At 42.5% G+C, this 20733-nt stretch overlaps 2 protein-coding genes across 6 annotated transcripts in view; one reads left to right on the top strand and one right to left on the bottom strand.

The window, feature by feature from the left end:
• atp6v0a1a (ATPase H+ transporting V0 subunit a1a) overlaps positions 1-1101 on the bottom strand; it is a 10180-nt gene extending 9079 nt beyond the window's left edge. Inside the window, exon 1 of one of the 3 annotated variants that reach the window (XM_058049393.1) lies at positions 697-1101. The gene's annotated coding sequence lies outside the window, so the exon portion shown is untranslated. The remainder of the gene's footprint in view (positions 1-696) is intronic. The other 2 variants (XM_058049394.1, XM_058049396.1) reach the window with 2 other exon arrangements.
• Positions 885-20733, top strand: cavin1a (caveolae associated protein 1a). Of its 3 annotated transcripts, none has more exons than XM_058049398.1 (3): positions 885-1019; positions 2158-2696; positions 17550-20733. In XM_058049398.1, the coding sequence occupies exons 2-3, from the start codon at positions 2193-2195 to the stop codon at positions 18285-18287; spliced, it is 1242 nt and encodes a 413-aa protein (XP_057905381.1). In that variant the 5' UTR covers positions 885-1019; positions 2158-2192; the 3' UTR covers positions 18288-20733. The 3 variants fall into 3 exon arrangements, with proteins under 3 accessions (XP_057905381.1, XP_057905380.1, XP_057905382.1); XM_058049397.1 differs by lacking the exon at positions 885-1019 and adding an exon at positions 1039-1426; XM_058049399.1 differs by lacking the exon at positions 885-1019 and adding an exon at positions 1912-2051.

The raw sequence follows: 20733 nt of genomic DNA, 5'->3' as shown, positions 1-20733 counted from the left end.
TGACAGCAGAGACTAATTTGGGTCATTTCTGGGATGCCAGGCATGGATAAACAATGCATTTCTTAGCCTAAAGAGGTGCCATAACCACTTTGTAGGAGGAGGAGACAAAAAGGACCACACAGGGCTTATCTGTGGATTATGAGGGGAGCATGTGACCTGTAGCACCATTAAGCTTCACAACTCCCTTGACTTCTGCATGCAACTTCACTATAAAAACATTATTTTGTTATTATATGCAGTCTAAATGTTATTTTTATAACACCTTCACCTGTCCGGTTAGCTCTTTGACAGCTTCACCTGTCGAAAGCAGGAAAAGACACATAATTCACAGCTAATATGCTAATACACGACTATATAATGGTTATAAAAATGCTCACAATGGCGCCGGTAGAACCCCAGCTAGCTGTACTGTTTATATATATGCAAACTTACAGCCATATAAGAAAGCATTTCCACTTCCGGAACGTGATGTATACGACGACATTATAAACTTAATAACATATGCTAACATATGATGTGCTCGCTAGATTAGCTAATTAGCTTTGTTTTGCTAGTATAATAGGAAATATACAGTTAAAGTTAGCTAACATCGCGCACCTGTTGATCAATATTTAACTTTCGCATCATGGACTGTGTTTATATAAATATTATAATAATAATCCAGTGTATATATTATTTTTAAATCGGTTTACTTACCGATTAGATGGAGATTTCTGGTTGTCTTTCTGTCGTTTTCGTGTTTTGTTATGGTCTACTTTTTAGTGGCAGCGAAGAGAAGAGTGAAGAGTCCATTTGTCAGCGAGAGCCCTCAAAGCGGAAGTGGGATTTTCAATCACGTGACCACTTCCCTCACTCCTCCCGTGCTTAACGTCCCAAAACAGAAATAAACGTTGTTGACTAACAGAAACAGCTTTCACTATCTTGGACTGAATTATTCATTATATGCTAGGCTTTCTCTCTTTTCTTGGTTGAATTGCGAACGCTATGGGTTCGAATTTGAACAGACGACCAATTAGAAGGTAGGTGTCGGATAAAATCTTCTTTTTGGACATGTGGAATTGAGCGAGTGCGCTCATTTTATGTTCGACTATAATCGTGATAAACATGCTCTAAATATAAAATTTTTATTAGCAGTTGTCGCAATAACAGAGCCCAATAGATGACTTACTTTGAAAGGACATACCGGAAACACACAATGCCTTCCGTTTCAAAGTGTTACAACATCCAACCAAATGGGGGCAGTAGTAAGTTTCGGTAAACATTGCATTAGCTTGAATGAGCTGGCTATACCACACTATTGTAGACAGTGTAATGCTAAATGCTAACATCAACACTGCAGTTTAACGCTATTTATTATGGGAAAAGGTAACAAATTGAGCATGGTTGGCTGTGAATTTGTTAACCCTCTGCTGGATCTGAATGAAAGGTGAGTGTCACATGAAAAACAAACAACACAGAAACAATTATTAAGTGTGTTTTTCCGTTACATTTGGTTTGAAGACAATTTAGTATATATGTATATTATATATACACACACACATATATATACTGTGTATTATATATGTATATTTGCATGTATATTTGTTGATTAAATGTATCAATTGTCGTTTTCTGGGCTTCTGATTTGCTTACCGCCATCTAGTGGTAGTAGCTAAGAACTGCAGAATGAATTACACATTGCTAATTCAGTTTTCTATTAAGAAAAAGTATAAATGTCAACATTATTAATTAAATTAATTTTTTTTTCATTTTTTTAATGCACCCGGGTTCAGTTAATGTCATTTTCTATCCCGCCTCTGCCTTCACTCAAACAGTGTATCATGTCGCTGTTTTGTCACTTGCTGATACGCCGCCCATGTGCCAGGGGTGTGGGGTACAGAACGGGGTGGAGTCCCGGCAGCAAGGTGGAGCCAGGAGGGGTTCGTCAGGAAAAAAAATCTGACTGGGTGGTTTCACATGGAGCGGAGGCATTTGAGTGCCTGAGCTTTGAGAGGCCCAACAACTCCCCTTGGCTTGCTGGCATCCCGGAGCAGTGGCACAGAGGGTTTAGTGTGAGTGGCTACGAGGGAGAAGAAGGCCAGCAACGTTTCGAGAAGCAAGAGGGTATCCGAGACGCTCCTGTTTGTCATTTTTAAAGGGGTTTATTTTTATCTGCAGAGGGAGTGCAAGCTGTTTGTTTGGAGCTGACAGCCATGGCGGATACATCGGTCCAGAAAGAGCTCGGTACTGTGACAGAGGTCCCCTACGACGATGACGACGAGGTCGCACTTGTGGGCGCCGCCACAGAGCCGGCTGTGGACGGCGGTAAAGTCGCCGAAGAAGTGGACCTGGTGCTGGCTGTCAGCTCTGGAGAGAAGACCGAAGCCCAGGTGAACGGCGTCATGGTTCTATCCCTCCTCGACAAGATCATCGGGGTAGTGGACCAGATCCAGCTGACTCAGAACGGGCTGGAGGCTCGGCAGGAGGCCATGGAGAAGTCGGTGTCCACCATCCAGGGGGAGCTGACCAAGCTCTCCAAGAGCCACCTGGGGACGTCCACCACCGTTAACAAGATGCTGGACAAGGTCCGCAAAGTCAGCGTCAACGTCAAGACGGTGCGGAGCAACCTGGAGAAGCAGGCGGGCCAGATCAAGAAGCTGGAGAGCAACGAGGGCGAGCTGCTCAAGAGGCGCAACTTCAAAGTCCTCATCTTCCAGGTGTACTAGATCATAGATGTCCATGTCTTCAAGTATTGCTGCTTCTCCGATTTTTGCACAATGGCAAAAGCAGCAATACCGTGCTTGTGTTGTGTTCTGTATGAAAAGCACAGGTGGAAAAAAGCGGTACCTAGAACTCGGTTAGGTTTTATACAGCACAGCAACAGCGGATAAATTCAGTTTTTTTAGGTGGTGTAAAAGTGGCTACAATCCCAGCTTTGTGATTGACAGGTGATGAGCACAACACCGCCTCTTTGCGCTAATTCTCCGGCGTCCACACCAGCGATACAGAACACAACAAGACAACCGTGTTTCATTTCCATTTATCCACCATAAAGTAGGAAAAGAATCGTGAAAATATGCCGCATGGTCACTTGTTGTTAGGCAGAATCATGGGGCACATTTAAAAAAAGCCCAAGTGATTCATTTGCATAGGGATCCAGTCATGCTGACTATGGCGTCTTTTGAGGGGGAGGAGTTGCATAATACTAAGCAAGCAGATGCCTCCTTCGTGAATTAATGTAAATTTATAATCATAATTACATTTTTTACTAATATTCAACTCAATTTTACAGTATTGGAAACCATTGTTTTGTAACCGGACTGCACGGTGGTCGAGTGGTTAGTTCCACCCTCGGCCATCTCTGTGTGGAGTTTGCATGTTTGCATGGTTTCCTCCCACATTCCAAAAACATGCTAGGTTAATTAGCGACTCCAAATTGTCCATAGGTATGAATGTGAGTGTGAATGGTTGTTTGTGTATATGTGCCCTGTGATTGGCTGGCCACCAGTCCAGGGTGTACCCCGCCTCTCACCCGAAGAGAACTGGGATAGGCTCCAGGCGACCCTCGTGTGGATAAGCGGTAGAAAATGAATGAATATTTAAGCATTATTAGAGCCCTCTACACATGATATAACACCCCTATATTGACTTTTAAACTCGTATTAACCAAATTTGTAAATAAAAGAAAATAAAAGCTTTTAGGGGCTGCACGGTGTTCGAGTGGTTAGCGCGCAGACCTCACAGCTAGGAGATCTGAGTTTAGTCTATATGTGCCCTGTGATTGGCTGGCGACCAGTCCCACATTCCAAAAACATGCTAGGTTAATTAGCGACTCCAAATTATCCATAGGTATGAATGTGAGTGTGAATGGTTGTTTGTCTATATGTGCCCTGTGATTGGCTGGCCACCAGTCCAGGGTGTACCCCGCCTCTCACCCGAAGAGAACTGGGATAGGCTCCAGGCGACCCTCGTGTGGATAAGCGGTAGAAAATGAATGAATATTTAAGCATTATTAGAGCCCTCTAGACATGAAATAACACCCCTATATTGACTTTTAAACTCGTGTTAACCAAATTTGTAAATAAAAGAAAATAAAAGCTTTTAGGGGCTGCACAGTGTTCGAGTGGTTAGCGCGCAGACCTCACAGCTAGGAGACCAGAGTTCAATTCCACCCTCGGCCATCTCTGTGTGGAGTTGAATGAATGTTTTGTAACCGGGCTGCACGGTGGTCGTGTGGTTAGCGCGCAGACCTCACAGCTAGGAGATATGAGTTTTGTTTATATGTTTGTCTATATGTGCCCTGTGATTGGCTGACGGGGGCGAGGCTGAGCCTACATTATTTAGCGTAATAATACGCACAGCAAAACAATATCAGCCTGCATCAGGTAGCCCCTATGATGCTGCAACAGCACTTGTTAGCATGCTAACCAATGAGTCAGACATGTGGTAGTAAAAAAGACATTGTAGCTTCATGCAAAACTTGCCATGCACCAATTTCCCGTGGTGGCACAGACCTGGGGAAGTTTATTATTTTCATCGCGAAAATGAAGCGGCGTCACATGGAAGTCGTTAGCGTTAACAGAAAACAGCGAGCAATGTCTGCAAACAGCATTTTAGAATGTTGCGCGGTGTCGTGTGAAGGTTTCTTCCGGCCACTCCCATTCCACAGGACCTCCATTATGATTACGCAGTCAAAAGCTATAAATACGATAGGTGTAAATAAAAATATTCGGCTCCTAAACGCTGGCCCCACCCCCCGCCTCTGAGCATAGTTGGCACGCTCCTGCAGCACAAGATGTAGATGTACAGTAGTTAGCATGCTAAAGGTCCCCCCCCCCCTTCATGATTTGAGAGAGGAGGCTATTTGTACCTGTCAGCAGCCAAAATTATTTTGGACAACAAAAGTCGTAAAATAAAGGCCACATTGTGAGATAATGTTCGAGAGAGGGTGACGGCCGAGCCGCTGAGCGACGGCGCTACCGTTGTGAACTTGACACTCGTCCCCCGCGCCGCTCTGTTTTTAGCAGGAGATGTTCTCACGTCCGGCTGCTGGAGGTTTAGCTTGCAGCAACAGCGCTTGTTTGTCCTGAACACACTTTTTTTTTTAAATGTGTGTTCTAAAGATATAAAAACAGATAAAAAAAGATGCACGTAATGGCATGCACCTATTCCGCCTCCAAAGCCCGCTATTAAAACACCTCCAAAGCCCTCCAACAAGGTTTTATGGTGTTTCTATTAATGCTGTAGCCATGTAGCAACAGGCACATTCATGCTAACATGTCATAATTACGGTATTTTTACTCAACGCAACATCGAAATAAACGCTACACCCATTTTCTACCAGGAGGGGGCAACACCGGTGATAGGCGGATATGCGGTCACGTCCCGTCCGACGCCCAAAACTTCCATTAAAAAATTTGCGACAATCGGACCGTGCGGAAGGTACTTGTGGCGCCAACTTCTGGCCTGAAAATCGCCGACGCCATCAAAAATGGCCGACTTCCTGTTGGTTTTGCAATATGGGTTCTTGAGACTTTTTGGTGCGTCCTGTGATGATAAACGTATCCACTAAGTTTCGTGACGATCGGTGAAACTGGTGGCGGGGGCTAATTTTTTTTACAATTTCAAGGTGGCGCAGAGAGTCAATTTTGGAACATTATATTTGAAACCCATAAAATATAAAATTTTTCAAATTTCGCCAAATTTGGCGAGTTTTCAGGCATGTTAAGGCCCTCAAAATCACGATCATTTTGGGAGAATAATAATAATAATAATAATAATAATAATAAACATTACGATTACAATAGGGCTTTCGCACTGTCAGTGCTCGAGCCCTAATAATGTTAATATGCAGGTCACATTGTGTTGTCTCTTTTTATCTATTTTTATATCTTTATAATGCACAGAAAAGAGAAAGAGGTGTGTTCAAGTCTTATATAAGGATTGTAAATTCTAGAAAAAGTACACTTTTCCTTGAAGTTATCATAAAGAAAGGAATTGTTTACAATTTAAAGCAGAAAAAAGAAATCCATGAATAGGCGTGAATATGCAAATCTACTGTATATTTTCACATTAACACTAACTAAGTCTTAAATATGTCTTTTTCTAGCAAGCATCTAGAGCATAAGAGGTCAAGAGAGCTTTCGCTTTCATGCGTGTCAGTTAGTCAGAGGATCTGCTTTGGTATGCCGAAAGGTTTTCACGTTCCCTGCATCGGAATTTTTGCAGCAGGAGCGGATTACACTATTGGCATCCGGCAGACATGCAAGCGAAGATATTTGGGCTTAATAAATTACGCCGAGCAGGTGTTTCTGATGTTGTCTGCATACAGTAAAATTTAATAAATCCAATGTAATAATAATAATAATAATATAATAATTATTATTATTATTAATATAATAATAATAAAAATTATTATTGTTATTAATTATTTTATTATAATAATTATTAATAATAATTATAATAATAATAATTATTATTATTATTATAATTAATTTTATAATAATATAATAATAATATATATATATATAATAATAATAATAATAATAATTATTATTATTATTATTATTATTATTATTATTATTATTATTATTATTATTATTATTATTATTATTCAGGATTAAAATAATCCTTTTTTTTATTCATTCCAACATTCCAATGCTTTACGGTAGATTTTATAATTTTTTTGTATTCTTTTGCACAAAATCTGACAAAATTCCCGTTTGTACAGATGTACTCGTATCCATGCAAGTCCGACAAAGTTAGCTTGAATCTTTATCTGTGCTGTGTAATTTAAGGAATGGATCAACCCCGACTAAAAGCATTTTAATGAATCAACACTAACAGCATTATCATTGTTAGAACCAGGATCACGTTTTCCGAGCAGCTGTACAACGAGGTAGCCCCTATCATGCTGCTCATGGCTATTCTGTACCCTCCCTCTGTGTTCTATTTATTGTTTTTCATTCAATAGGCCGGCGAGATATTGGCGCGGTTGCAACACTCGGTTGCTGGACTTTTACCGCTTTCCCCTTTGTGTGTGTTAATGTGCTACAGCGGGACCAGTTTAGACTCAGAATGGGGTTAAGGATGAGATAAGGGTTAGGCATGCGGAGGTTGCGGCGACACTGAATGTCAATGGAATATATGCAGGTGCTTTTTAAGGGCGGTACCCGCGTGTGTGCGGTCGTTACTTCCCGGCTTTCAGCCTTGCTTACCGCTGATGGACGTTATATGGACGCTTGATAATGCAGCGTTAACTACGGGTGTCATGTTTTAATCCGAATTTAACTCGGTCTCTATGCACCTAGAATAGCTACGTATCTTTAGGATGATTTTATAATTACACCCGCAGTCGTGTTAGCTGGCAACAGTGGTAAAATATATGTCCCCCATATATGTCATACCCCAAACCAATAAGGGGCAAGCTACTTGCCCCTTATTGCCCCTAAGCTACTTAGCTCTGAATTAATGTATGAATGTTGTATTTTAATGCATCTTTTACTCTGTTTTTACTCAACTCCACGTTTCTTTACTGTAAAGCGTCTTTGAGTATTTTGAAAAGCGTTATACAAATAAAATGTATTATTATTATTATTATTATAGTTATTATTAAGGAACTAATAATGATTTAATTAAAATTAATAACTTGTAAATTGTAAATGTAATTAATAAAATTAATTAATTAAAAGCAATTAATTACTGTGCTGTAAGCGCTATACAAATAAAATGTATTATTATTATTATTAAGGAACTAATAATTATTTACTTAAAATTAATAATTTGTAAATTGTAATTGGAATTAATAAATTAATTAATTAAAAGTAATTAATTACTGCGCTGTAAGCGCTATACAAATAAAATGTATTATGATTATTATTAAGGAACTAAGAATTATTTAATTAAAATTCATAATTTATAAATTGTAATAAAATAAAAATTTATTTATTAATTAAAATAATTAATTAAAAACAATTAATTACTGTAATCTCCTGTTGAAGCCGCACAATCCGACCTCCTTCTGATGAGATTTTTATTACAAACTCAAAAAGGTCCTTGTTTTGTATATTTCTTACCTAACTTTGAGTGTTAAGTTGCTGTGTGATGATTGTAGCCTTTTTTTTTAAGATGACACTGTTCTGTTCTAGCTCGTGATTGGCTCCTGGGAACGAAAGAGCTCCTGTTTTCACTGACTCGCGAGCGGCGCAGTATTTAAACGATTAGTAGGAGATGAGGAAGTAGGAGATGCCATGAGATTAGAACATGGCCGTAACAACATGGTTAGGGTTTGATGTAGCAGCTCGTACCTTCTGGTGAGATGGGAAGCAATGCATGATGGAAAGAAGTTAAAATTGTTTTCTTTTTTTTATTAGAAACTCATAAAGGTCATTTTCTTGTATATTTCTTACCTAACTTTGAGTGTTAAGTTGCTGTGTGATGATTTTAGCCTTTTTATTTTTTTTTTAAAGATGACACCGTTTTGTTCTAGCTCGTGATTGGCTCCTGCGAAAGAAAGCGTTCCCGTTTCCGACAACATCGCACATCCTGCCTGATGAAGTTACTTTTATGAGGATGCCTGTGCTTTATTTGACTCGTCCTATTCATGTCTGCGTATCAACGCATCGATTTTAATCGGGTTCGTGATGTCTTGTGTCGGAGCGTGCGGACTGGAATCTGGGTGTGTTTGGTTGCAGCTGATATGCCCCCCCGCCCCCCCCCCACCCCGGCCCTCCGCACTCCACTCTCGAGACACGTCTCACTTGTCAGTTTTTTGTGCCAAACTCATCGACCTCTCGGGGGATCGCGGCCAACTAGTTTCGCCCGGCGCTACATTTTACCCGTCAGCCCCGCCCACGGCGTGCAGCAATCAGTTCCACTTTGTTACCGCCGTGCAGTCGTTATGCGGCACTTCGCTAAGCCCCCCTTCAGAGCCCGACAACTGGGGGACTTCAAAAACAAAACCGCCAAGTGATGCTAAGTTGGCTTTGTGATTCATCTCGCTGGCATCTACCCCGCTCCCCTCCCTTCGTTTCAGATTTTTTACCCCTCCCCGTCCCGCCGTACTCCTACTCGGAACCTTTAACCTAGAACCCCACGGAGGCCCTGTATACCGTCTTATTTGCAACACCACTCGCACACTATATCGACTGTCTTCAAATTCAGCGTGCCTTACTTTAGACTTGAGAGGCAGTGGAAAGATGGCCGACAGGCGCCATATTTCACTGTTGCATGTCAGCAAGCATGCCCGGTCACTTCAGAAACTTGCTAGTACATAAGTATCATCAATATAAATACTAAGTAAACTGTCTACAAACTCTATTAATGTTACTAGTAGACATTTTCATTTTATTGGAAAATTGGTAACATCTTGGTCAAATTGGACATCTATCTGCTCCTTTTCGGCCATGTTGAACAGTGCAGGTGTAAACATGATGGACTAGACCACGAGGGCCTGAAAAGGAAAATATGAAAAATATTTTTTATATTGGGACTTTATTGTTGTTTTCCAAACTATGTTAATTTACGGTAATTTAATTTTAAAAAAATACAAATAAATAATTAATTTGATAAAAATATAAAAATATTTATTTAATAAAAAAAGTTAATAAAACATGTTGATTTTGTTATTATTACTATTAATAATAGTAATAATAATAATTAATTACTATTACTATTATTCCTAATTATTTATAATACAACATTTTCAATATACTTGTACTATTTAAAAAAAATAAATAATAAAATATAATAATAAATAAAATAAATATATAATAAATAAATAAATGAATAAATAAATAAATGAATAAATAAATGAATAAATAAATGAATAAATAAATAAATAAATAAATAAATAGTAGGGATGCACGGTGGTCAAGTGGTTAGCGTACGGGGTAGAAGTCGTTTGGCGCGACCCGTTTTCCGGAATCATTCTGCACCCACCCCTGGGCTGCATGGCGGTCTAGTGGTTAGCGTCCTGACCTCACAGCTGGGAGACCCGAGTTCGATTCCACCCTTGTCCATCTCTGTGTGGAGTTTGCACGTTCCATGCGTGGGTTTTCTCCTCCCACATTCCAAAAACATGCTAGGTTAATTAGCATTAGCGACTCCAAATTGTCCATAGGTATGAATGTGAGTGTGAATGGTTGTTTGTCTATATGTGCCCTGTGATTGGCTGGCCACCAATCCAGGGTGTATATCGCTTTTCGCCCGAAGACAGCTGGGATAGGCTCCAGCACCCCCGAGACCCCCCCTCCCGAGAAAATGAATGAATGAATTCTGTTGGACAGGTGGTGTACAAAGTGCGGCGCAGGGCCATTTGAGGCACCTCATTTTTAATGGACATGAGCCATGTTCTACAAATTGGCCAAATTTCAGAATAACGGCATCAGACACCCTGGTGGCGGCGTCAATATTTTCTGGGTGTATTTTTGGGCGATTGCGGGTGCGAACTTGGGAGCGCACCCGTTTATGATTTGTAATTAGGGTTCTATTTTGTCCAGCGGGTGCTTCTGTTAAGGGGGGGCGGTGTAGTAGTTTTCCTTGGACTGTGTTTGTTTGAGGATATGCGGTAGAAAATGAATGAATGAATGAATATTTATTACATAATATTTTACATTTGTCGGACTTGCTTAGTAAACAAGTAGCATTGCTATTTTAAAGACATTTTTACATACTAGTCATGCTAACAAAGTGAACAATATGACACATACAAGTGTCCTTTTGGTGACATATAACTGTAAAAAAACATGTTAAATCTTACATAATGTCCCAAAAGAGTGGGTATTTTTTCCGAGTCTTCCACCCGTGGAAACTCTGAGGTGGGTTGTAGCTGCTTCTTACTCCACCGTCTGCGTTCCCGTCAGCATGAATGACAGCATCAGTTCTCACGGAGAGACGTGAGTGCAGAGGTTACATTTTCCACCTCCGAGAAAAGGGCTTCCCCCGCTCCTGAAATTCACAAAGAACCACGGAACCCCCCTCCCCGGAAGAACCATAAAGTGACCGTGTGTTGGTTCTGCGGAATAATCCTGCCACTGTTCGATGCCTGACGGATTTCCATAACCCCCTCCCCATCTCGAATGGCCTCACAACTCAATTGTGTGCAGCTTTATTTGGAGCTCGTGTTTGACCGTCAACGATTGATCACCCAGACGCATCGAGGTTGCTTATTTTAAGGACGTCCTACCGCCGTTCCGTGCGGCCTGCGTCGTGCGATATCACTCATTGTGAAAGCGAGGCCCCACAGCTGCGAGTAGCAGACGGGATCCGACAGCTGATCTCTCTCTCTCTCCCTCGCCCATTGCGTGCCACCATGAAGACCCAGTCGTCCCACTTCCCGAAAAGGAACACCAGACATGTTGGTGGAGAGTGATCAGGAATTTAAATGCAGCAGTATTCCTAAACGTATTGGTCTACGATACCAGACAACGCCCATTGTCGTGTTTCCCAATCATTTCTTGTAGCATTACCGCGGGGGGTTCAAGGATATGATGGAAGATTGGTTCAATAAAATCTTTATTAATTAATAACACACCTTAAAATATGGATAATACCAGGAAGTAGGAACAGGAGATGCAAACACAGTCCAAGGAAAACTACTACACCGCCCCCCCTTAACAGAAGCACCCGCTGGACAAAATAGAACCCTAATTACAAATCATAAACGGGTGCGCTCCCAAGCTCGCACCCACAATCGCCCAAAAATACACCCAGAAAATATTGACGCCGCCACTAGGGTGTCAGATGCTGTTATTCTGAAATTTGGCCAATTTGTAGAATATGGCTCATGTCCATTAAAAATGAGGTGCCTCAAATAGCCCTGCGCCGCACTTTGTACACCACCTGTCCTACAGAATTCATTCATTCATTTTCTTGGGGGGGTCTCAAGGGTGCTGGAGCCTATCCCAGCTGTCTTTGGGCGAGAGGCGGGGTACACCCTGGACTGGTGGCCGGCCAATCACAGGGCACATATAGACAAACAACCATTCACACTCACATTCATACCTATGGACAATTTGGAGTCGCTAATTAACCTAGCATGTTTTTGGAATGTGGGAGGAAACCGGAGTACCCGGAGAAAACCCACACAGAGATGGCCGAAGGTGGAATCGAACTCGGGTCTCCTAGCTGCGAGGCCTGTGCGCTAACCACTAGTGCATGGCAACTTTCATTCATTCATTTTCTACCGCTTATCCTCACGAGCGTCGCGGGGGTGCTGGAGCCTATCCCAGCTGTCTTCGGGCAGAGAGGCGGGGTACACCCTGGACTGGTGGCCAGCCAATCACAGGGCACATATAGTCAAACAACCATTCACACTCACATTCATACCTATGGACAATTTGGAGTCGCTAATTAACCTAGCATGTTTTTGGAATGTGGGAGTACCCGGAGAAAACCCACACAGAGATGGCCGAGGGTGGAATCGAACTCGGGTCTCCTAGCTGTGAGGCCTGTACGCTAACCACTCGTCCACCGTGCAGCCCGGGTTGCAGAATTATTCCGGAAAAAAACAAAGTTTGTCTTATATGCAGCGTCTAGTGATGTATGCATGCCAACAAAAACAGGTCGCGCCAAACAACTTCTTCTCCAGAGCTTTTTTTCCTGGCACTCACACACACCTGGAAAGACCAACAGTAAAAAAACAAAGGTGTTTGAAAGCCTGTTAGTATGTTAGCCAATGGCAGAGACGTCAAAAAAGACATTTTTGCTGTACGTCTGTGTGCTCCGACAACAAACAAGTAGCTTACGGTTGTCATGGCGATACACATACATATGGTCATGTTTACATGTTTACACACATCTAATTGACTGGTGCTGAATGTCAGCATTTAAAAAAAAAACAGATAAGCGATGCTTCTATTGTCCAGTGGGTTGGAAAGAGGGATGGTGAAAGAGGGATGGTGAAAGACGGACATCAGCAGCTTTAGTCAGAGAGGAGTGTTTGCTCTGTTGCCCCTGGCAACAGTCGATTAAACCCAGAGCGAGAACATTCTGATGACATTTAATATTTCAAGCAGGACTTTTTAATGTTTTTTTTTTTTTTTATTGCCCGTAGATATATTGTTTTCTCAGAATTTACTTTTTCTTTTCTTTATTTCTGTAAATGTACTCCCTCATAAAAACGACTGAGTCAGCTGTTGTTGTGTGCAAACACACACACACACACACAAACACACACAAGACCAACATTTCCATTTAGGTATGATTCACTGCACAGGAAACTCCAGCAACACACCCTCGTCATTCAGTTTCTACTCTCCCTGGAACACAAATATTGAAAACATGTCCTCCAATTATTAGAAATAAGAACTCAGAATGCGAATGCTGAAATATTGAAATTTGGAGCTTGGAATATTTAGAATTCTGTGAAAACTTTGAATTTTTGAATCACATGCAGTGGTACGTAATTGGAAATTATGCATGCCACAAATGAGCATGCATAATTTCCATGACCGGGTCACGAGCAGACCGCGAACGCACCGCAACCTATGCCCTAAACAATGCGGGCGGTATGTCTCATTTAACATGCAGTTTCATTTTTACGTGACTTTTACGTAAACATTGTGAACGGTTGGAGTACGAGAACTTTGTCTTTGGTTTCAGTACAACTTCAGGAAGCTGATGCATGGCTGTCTTCGGGCGAGAGGCGGGGTAGCCCCTAAAAGGTTTTATTTTCTTATATTTACAAATTTGGGTAATATGAGTTTAAAAGTCAATATAGGGGTGTTATTTCATGTCTAGAGGGCTCTAATAATGCTTGAATATTCATTAATTTTCTATCGCTTATTCTCACAAGGGTCGCAGGCATGCTGGAGCCTATCCCAGCTGTCTTCAGGCAAGAGGCGGGGTACACCCTGGACTGGTGGCCAGCCAATCACAGGGCACATGTAGACAAACAACCATTCACACTCACATTCATACCTATGGACAATTTGGAGTCGCTAATTAACCTAGCATGTTTTTGGAATGTGGGAGGGAACCGGAATACCCGGAGAAAACCCACGCATGCACGGGGAGAACATGCAAACTCCACACAGAGATGGCCGAGGGTGGAATTGAACCCTGGTCTCCTAGCTGTGAGGTCTGCCTGCTAACCACTCGAACACCGTGCAGCCCCTAAAAGGTTTTATTTTCTTTTATTTACAAATTTGTGGAAGACAAGTCAATATAGGGGTGTTATTTCATGTCCAGAGGGCTCTAATAGTGCTTAAATATTCATTCATTTTCAACCACTTATCCACACGAGGGTCGCTGGGGTGCTGGAGCCTATCCCAGCTGTCTTCGGGCGAGAGAGGCAGGGGTACACCCTGGACTAGTGGCCAGCCAATCACAGGGCACATATAGACAAACAACCATTCACACTCACATTCATACCTATGGACAATTTGGAGTCGCTAATTAACCTAGCATGTTTTTGGAATGTGGGAGGAAACCGGAATACCCGCAGAAAACCGACGCATGCACGGGGAGAACATGCAAACTCCGCACAGAGATGGCCGAGGGGGGAATTGAACCCTGGTCTCCTAGCTGTGAGGTCTGCGCGCTAACCACTCGAACACCGTGCAGCCCCTAAAAGGTTTTAGTTTCTTTTATTTACAAATTTGGGTAATACAAGTTTAAAAGTCAATATAGGGGTGTTATTTCATGTCCAGAGGGCTCCAATAGTGCTTTCCACGCCGGCCAAGAGGGGATCGGTTTTAAAAGGTTAGGGAGCACAGTAGTTCATTCAGCCGAGGCCAGGAGCTGTCACCACCTCTCACTATGTCTTCCCATCACCTTTCACCTTATGACATCATCACTTTGCTCGGTATGTGTCTAAAAAGAGTCGTCCATTTTTTTGTGTGTCGGCGTCGTCATGGCGTCAGCCGGACGCCCTTCTAAAAAAACTCCACCAGCTGCACCCGGCGAGGTGTGGAGCTGGTCGGCATGGCGACACGGCCCTGTGTTTACCCATCGTCGTGCATGCAGTGGAGCGGGAGGCGGTCCATGTAGGGATCAACACCGGCTTGGCGGGTAGCCAGGGAATGAAGGATGGAATCCAGAGAGAGGGGAAAGGCCAGCCCGGAATAAACCCGTGCAGATAGAAGCGTCCGGATCACTCCACTTCACCACAGCGCCAGAAAGGGAGTGAATGTCCATTTTTACATATTGGAAACGCACCCTTACATTTTTAATCTGTCTTGACATTGTCAAATCCGATATTTAGGATTTGATGTTTTATTATAGAGCATACAGAGTTTAGTTGGAATTAAAAATAGCTTTTGTCTGCGCTCGGGCTGTCCAATGTGCATTCCATGAACTTGATGTTTCGCAACAGGTGAATTACGTTACAGGCTGCATGGTGGTCGAGTGGTTAGCACGCAGACCTCACAGCTAGGAGACCAGGGTTCAATTCCACTCTCGCCCATCTCTGTGTGGAGTTTTACATGTTCTCCCCGTGCATGCGTGGGTTTTCTCCGGGTACTCCGGTTTCCTCCCACATTCCAAAAACATGCTAGGTTAATTAGCGACTCCAAATTGTCCATAGGTATGAATGTGAGTGTGAATGGTTGTTTGTCTATATGTGCCCTGTGATTGGCTGGCCACCAGTCCAGGGTGTACCCCGCCTCTTGCCCAAAGACAGCTGGGATATGCTCCAGCACCCCCGCGACCCTTGTGAGGATAAGCAGTAGAAAATGAATGAATATTTAATCATTATTAGAGCCCTCTAGACATAAAATAACACCCCTATATTGACCTTTAAACTCGTATTACCCAAATTTGTAAATAAAAGAAAATAAAACCTTTTAGGGACTGCACAGTGTTCGAGTGGTTAGCACGCAGACCTCACAGCTAGGAGACCAGGGTTCAATTCCACCCTCGGTCATCTCTGTGTGGAGTTTTACATGTTCTCCCCGTGCATGCGTGGGTTTTCTCCGGGTATTCTGGTTTCCTCCCACATTCCAAAAACATGCTAGGTTAATTAGCGACTCCAAATTGTCCATAGGTATGAATGTGAGTGTGAATGGTTGTTTGTCTATATGTGCCCTGGGATTGGGCTGTCGACCAGTCCAGGGTGTACCCCGCCTCTTGACCGAAGACATCTGGGATAGGCTCCAGCGACCCTCGTGAGGATAAGCGGTAGAAAATGAATGAATGAATGTACGTTACAAAAACTGATGCATTCAATGGCTGTATGGTGCAAAAGCAACTTACATTTTTGTCCCTTTTTAATCATTTTTCCATTATTGCAGTCTGTTATTGAGTCTATTATCTTGATTTGATAGTTACTTCAATAAAAATACGTATACATCTGTGTTAATTTAGCTTTTAAAATGAAAGTTAAACCTTTACCTTCACACAGGAAACGTGCATGCGGTTGTTTCATTCTGACGAAGAGGACGCCAAAAAAAAAGTGCAGTCGTTTCCTCTAAGCCTCCTAGCTTTACTGATATTTTCTTGATGTGGCTTTTGATAAATGCAACCACATCAACCTCAAGACGTTGAATACTAAATGAGGCCTTTTCCGTGTGGCCACTAGATGGCAGTCTGAAGTTGCTCGTAGCGTTAAAGCTGTAGTGACAATTCTAATTTCATTCATTAGCCAAAGGCCAATCATTGACTGTTGATAATGAAAATAAATTAATTAGAAAATGTAATTTTTGCATCACTTTAAATGTCAAAATGGAAATGTCACTGCCGCTTTAATTCATTCATTCATTCATTCATTACCGCTTTTTCCTCACGAGGGTCGCGGCGGTGCTGGAGCCTATCCCAGCTGTCTTTGGGCGAGAGGGTACATCCTGGACTGGTGGCCAGCCAATCACAGGGCACATATAGACAAACAACCATTCACACTCACATTCATACCTAATGGACAATTTGGAGTCGCTAATTAACCTAGCATGTTTTTGGAATGTGGGAGGAAACCAGAATACCTGAATTGAACTCGGGTCTCCAAGCTGTGAGTCCTGTGTGATAACCACTCGACACCGTGCAGCCCCTTCTATTTCCTTGTATTTACAAATTTGGGTAATAAGAGTTTAAAGGTCAATATAGGGGTGCTATTTAATGTCTAGAGGGCTCTAATAATGCTTAAATATTCATTCATTTTCTACCGATTATCCTCACAATGGTGGCAGGTGGGGTGCTGGAGCCTATCCCAGCTGTCTTCTCTGGCAGAGAGGCGGGGTACACCCTGGACTGGTGGCCAGCCAATCACAGGGCACATATAGACAAACAACCATTCACACTCACATTCATACCTATGGACAATTTGGAGTCGCTAATTAACCTAGCATGTTTTTGGAATGTGGGAGGAAACCGGAGTACCCGGAGAAAACCCACGCATGCACGGGGAGAACATGCAAACTCCACACAGAGATGGCCGAGGGTGGAATTGAACCCTGGTCTCTTAGCTGTGAGGTCTGAGTGCTAAGCACTCGAACATCGTGCAGCCCCTAAAAGGTTTTATTTTCTTTTATTTACAAATTTGCGTAATACGAGTTTAAAAGTCAATATAGGGGTGTTATTTCATGTCCAGAGGGCTCTAATTCATGCTCTAATTCATTTCTGTTCTATTGGTCTTTCAGGACCAAGTGAAGGCCCCAAAGACACCCAAGACAGGTGAGACGGTCGCCGAAGACGGAACAGTGGAGGCTCTCCAGCAGATACCCGAGGAGGGTGTCGAGGGCGACGCCCAAGCGCCCAACCTCAACTCGGACGAGGAAGTGGAGATCGAGGAGATTGTGGAGGAGTCCCGAACCAAGCGGCTTCAGCGCTCCACCAAGCGGCAAGTGGCCAGCATAAAGAAGGCCTTCACCAAGGAGGAGATGGAGAAAACCAAGCTGAAGACCAAGGAGAACCTGGAGAAGACCAAGCAGAGAACCCGCGAGAACCTTGAGAAGACCAAGCAGAGAACCCGCGACAACCTGGAGAAGACCAAGCACAGCCTGGAGAAGAAGATAGGCAAGCTGGGTTCCCGCATGACCCCCAACATGGAACGCCGTGTCAAGATGAAGAGCTCCAAGGAGAAAGTGAAGAAGTCCCTCACGCCCGACCACGCCGTCTACGCCCGCTCCAAGACCAGCGTCTACCGCGTGCCGCCGTTCACTTTCCACGTCAAGAAGATCCGAGACGGCGAGGCAGAGGCGGTGGCGGCGGCGGAGAGCACCGACATGGCTGCGGCAATCGAGGCGGAGAACGAGGAGAACGGGCTGGGCGTCCACGTGGAGGAAGGGGAGCTTGTGAGGGTGGACAGCCCCGTTGTGGAGGACCCTCAGCTGGTCATGGTGGAGGCGGACCACCGAGAGAAGACCCAGCGTGACTAGGAGATCCCATAAACGAGGACACGTCAGTCATCACATGGACTTCATGCAAAATATTTCACATCTGTTCTATTATTTTCTATCCCAAAAGCTTTTCATACTCATTCTTATGCTAAGCTACGCTACGCTAAAAGTAGTTATACGCTAGCTGCACACCTCCGCATGAATGGAGTGCTGATTTGGAGAAAAAAAAAAGGTATAAATATTCTTTGCTGTTAAGATGTGATGTATAAGTGATAAATATATATCCGCCATGTTTATATGACACGCGCATAAGGGTAACAGGAAGTTGTCAGAAAGAAGAAGAATGCGAAAAGTGTACGAAATTTCGCCAGCGATGTCGAGAACCCTGTTTTGTGGGAAAAGTTCGGAAGTGTACCGCGCAGTCACCGCCATGTAATGTTTTAAAACGAAGAAGAAACGCAACAAAGGAAGCGTGTGCACATAGTACCGGTCAAATGTTTATGGACACTTTCCCATTCTTTTGGATGAGAAAGTGTACCAAAACTTCTGGTTCTGTATCTCACAACTTCAGGTTTCCCCGTTAGGAAGTACATGTCAGTTTTTCCGAAATGTAGTTTGAGGTATTCGTCAGGAAGTGCATCCGGAATATAAAGGGCTGAATTACTACGCGGATCAAAAAGATCCGTAATCAGGAAAAAGCCGAAAGAAACAAAATTTCGGAAGTAGTACAATAACAATACTTTATTACTGTATTTATTAAGTCATAACTAGGGATGTTCGATATTGGCTTTTTTGACAAAAAACGATATTGTCCAACTCTCATGGTTCTGTATCTCACAACTTCAGGTTTCCCTGTTAGGAAGTACATGTCGGTTTTTCCGAAATGTAGTTTGAGATATTCATCAGGAAGGGCATCCGGAATATAAACGACTGAAGTACTACGCGAATCAAAAAGATCCGTAACCAGGAAAAAGCCGAACAAAACAAAATTTCGGGGATGGACATTGGACTGAATTTCTATGATTGACAATCATTTCATCTAAAGGAGATATTATTTTTAACGGGATGGGAGAGTCTGTTCTTAACTCCTGCTTACATAAGCATGAGCCCACAGCGCCTCTGCTGGTTGCAGGAAGTAGTACAATAACAATACTTTATTACTGTATTGATTAAGTCATAACTAGGGATGTTCGATATTGGCTTTTTCGACGAAAACCGATACGCCGATATTGTCCAACTCTCATGGTTCTGTATCTCACAACTTCAGGTTTCCCCGTTAGGAAGTACATGTCGGATTTTCCGAAATGTAGTTCGAGGTATTCGTCAGGAAGGGCATCCGGAATATAAAGGGCTGAAGCCAAAAATCATTTTCTATCAATTTCTATGATTGACAATCATCAATGTGAGAGTCTGTTCTTAACTCCTGCTTCCAGGTTTCCATACCTGCCGTGCTTCTTCTGCTTCACACAGCAAGAAGTAGAGCCCACAGCGCCTCTGCTGGTTACAGGAAGTAATACAATAACAATAATTTATTACTGTATTTATTAATTCATAACTAGGGATGTTCGATATTGGCTTTTTCGCCGAAAACTGATACACCGATATTGTCCATCTCTCAATTTCCCATATCAATATGCGTAACATGACATATCTAAAAAATCTGATATCGATTTTTATGCTGATTTTGGCCCAAAAAATATCGCTATTATTTATTTAGGATTTATGCCCATCCCTATGCGAGATATGAAGATATGAATCGTCATTCTAAAGGCAGGTTTGTCCTCCTATAAAGTGCATTTACATTGTAGACATGTCAACATTTTATATTTAAGTATAAGTACAGCTGGACTTGAATTGAATTTCGCATTTAAGAAATGTACCGTGCCCATAATTGGATTGCAATTATTCTTAATTGCAATCTTTGTCGTCCGCTTTTCCACACACACACACACACACACACACACACACACACACACACTCTGAGTGTACACACAGCTCCCGTTTTCTTTGCCCGGAGACTGTGTTTGTGTGTAAAATAGAGAGAGGCAGACCTTGATGTGGTGCAGTCTAGCTCAGGCTAACTTGTGTAGCTCGGAAGGCCAACAATAATAATCAATGAGCTGCAGAATTCAATTAAGGAGAGTGCACCCAGCAGAGTGGAGAACAGAACAGAACAGCGAGAACCTGGAGGGAAGAAGCGTATGCATGTGTGTGTGTGTGTGTGTGTGTGTGTGTGTGACTGTAATGATGACTGTATTTTGCAGAAATACCAGAAAGCAAGCACAGAAAGCATGAAGGGGCATGTGGCTTTGCATTATGCATTATTAATATATTTTTTCTGAATTGTAAAATATGACAACATATACTGTTATTAAAAAAAACAGAGTTTATACAGCAATTGCGTGTGCTATAAGCTATAAATATTGTGTTTAAATAGAAGTAAAATTGGAAAAATTAATTTGAATAATAAAAAATGTTTTTTCTT

Source organism: Doryrhamphus excisus, chromosome 15 (assembly GCF_030265055.1).
Source record: "Doryrhamphus excisus isolate RoL2022-K1 chromosome 15, RoL_Dexc_1.0, whole genome shotgun sequence".
NCBI classification, from domain to species: Eukaryota; Metazoa; Chordata; class Actinopteri; order Syngnathiformes; family Syngnathidae; genus Doryrhamphus; species Doryrhamphus excisus.
Note: the sequence above shows the minus strand (reverse complement) of the source record. Positions and strands in the feature narration are given on the sequence as shown.

What these genes read in the sequence shown, in the direction of transcription:
- cavin1a (XM_058049397.1), top strand. An exon ending in TCAAAGTCCTCATCTTCCAG is followed by an intron (nt 2,697 to 17,549) that starts GTGTACTAGATC and finishes TTGGTCTTTCAG; the next exon opens with GACCAAGTGAAGGCCCCAAA.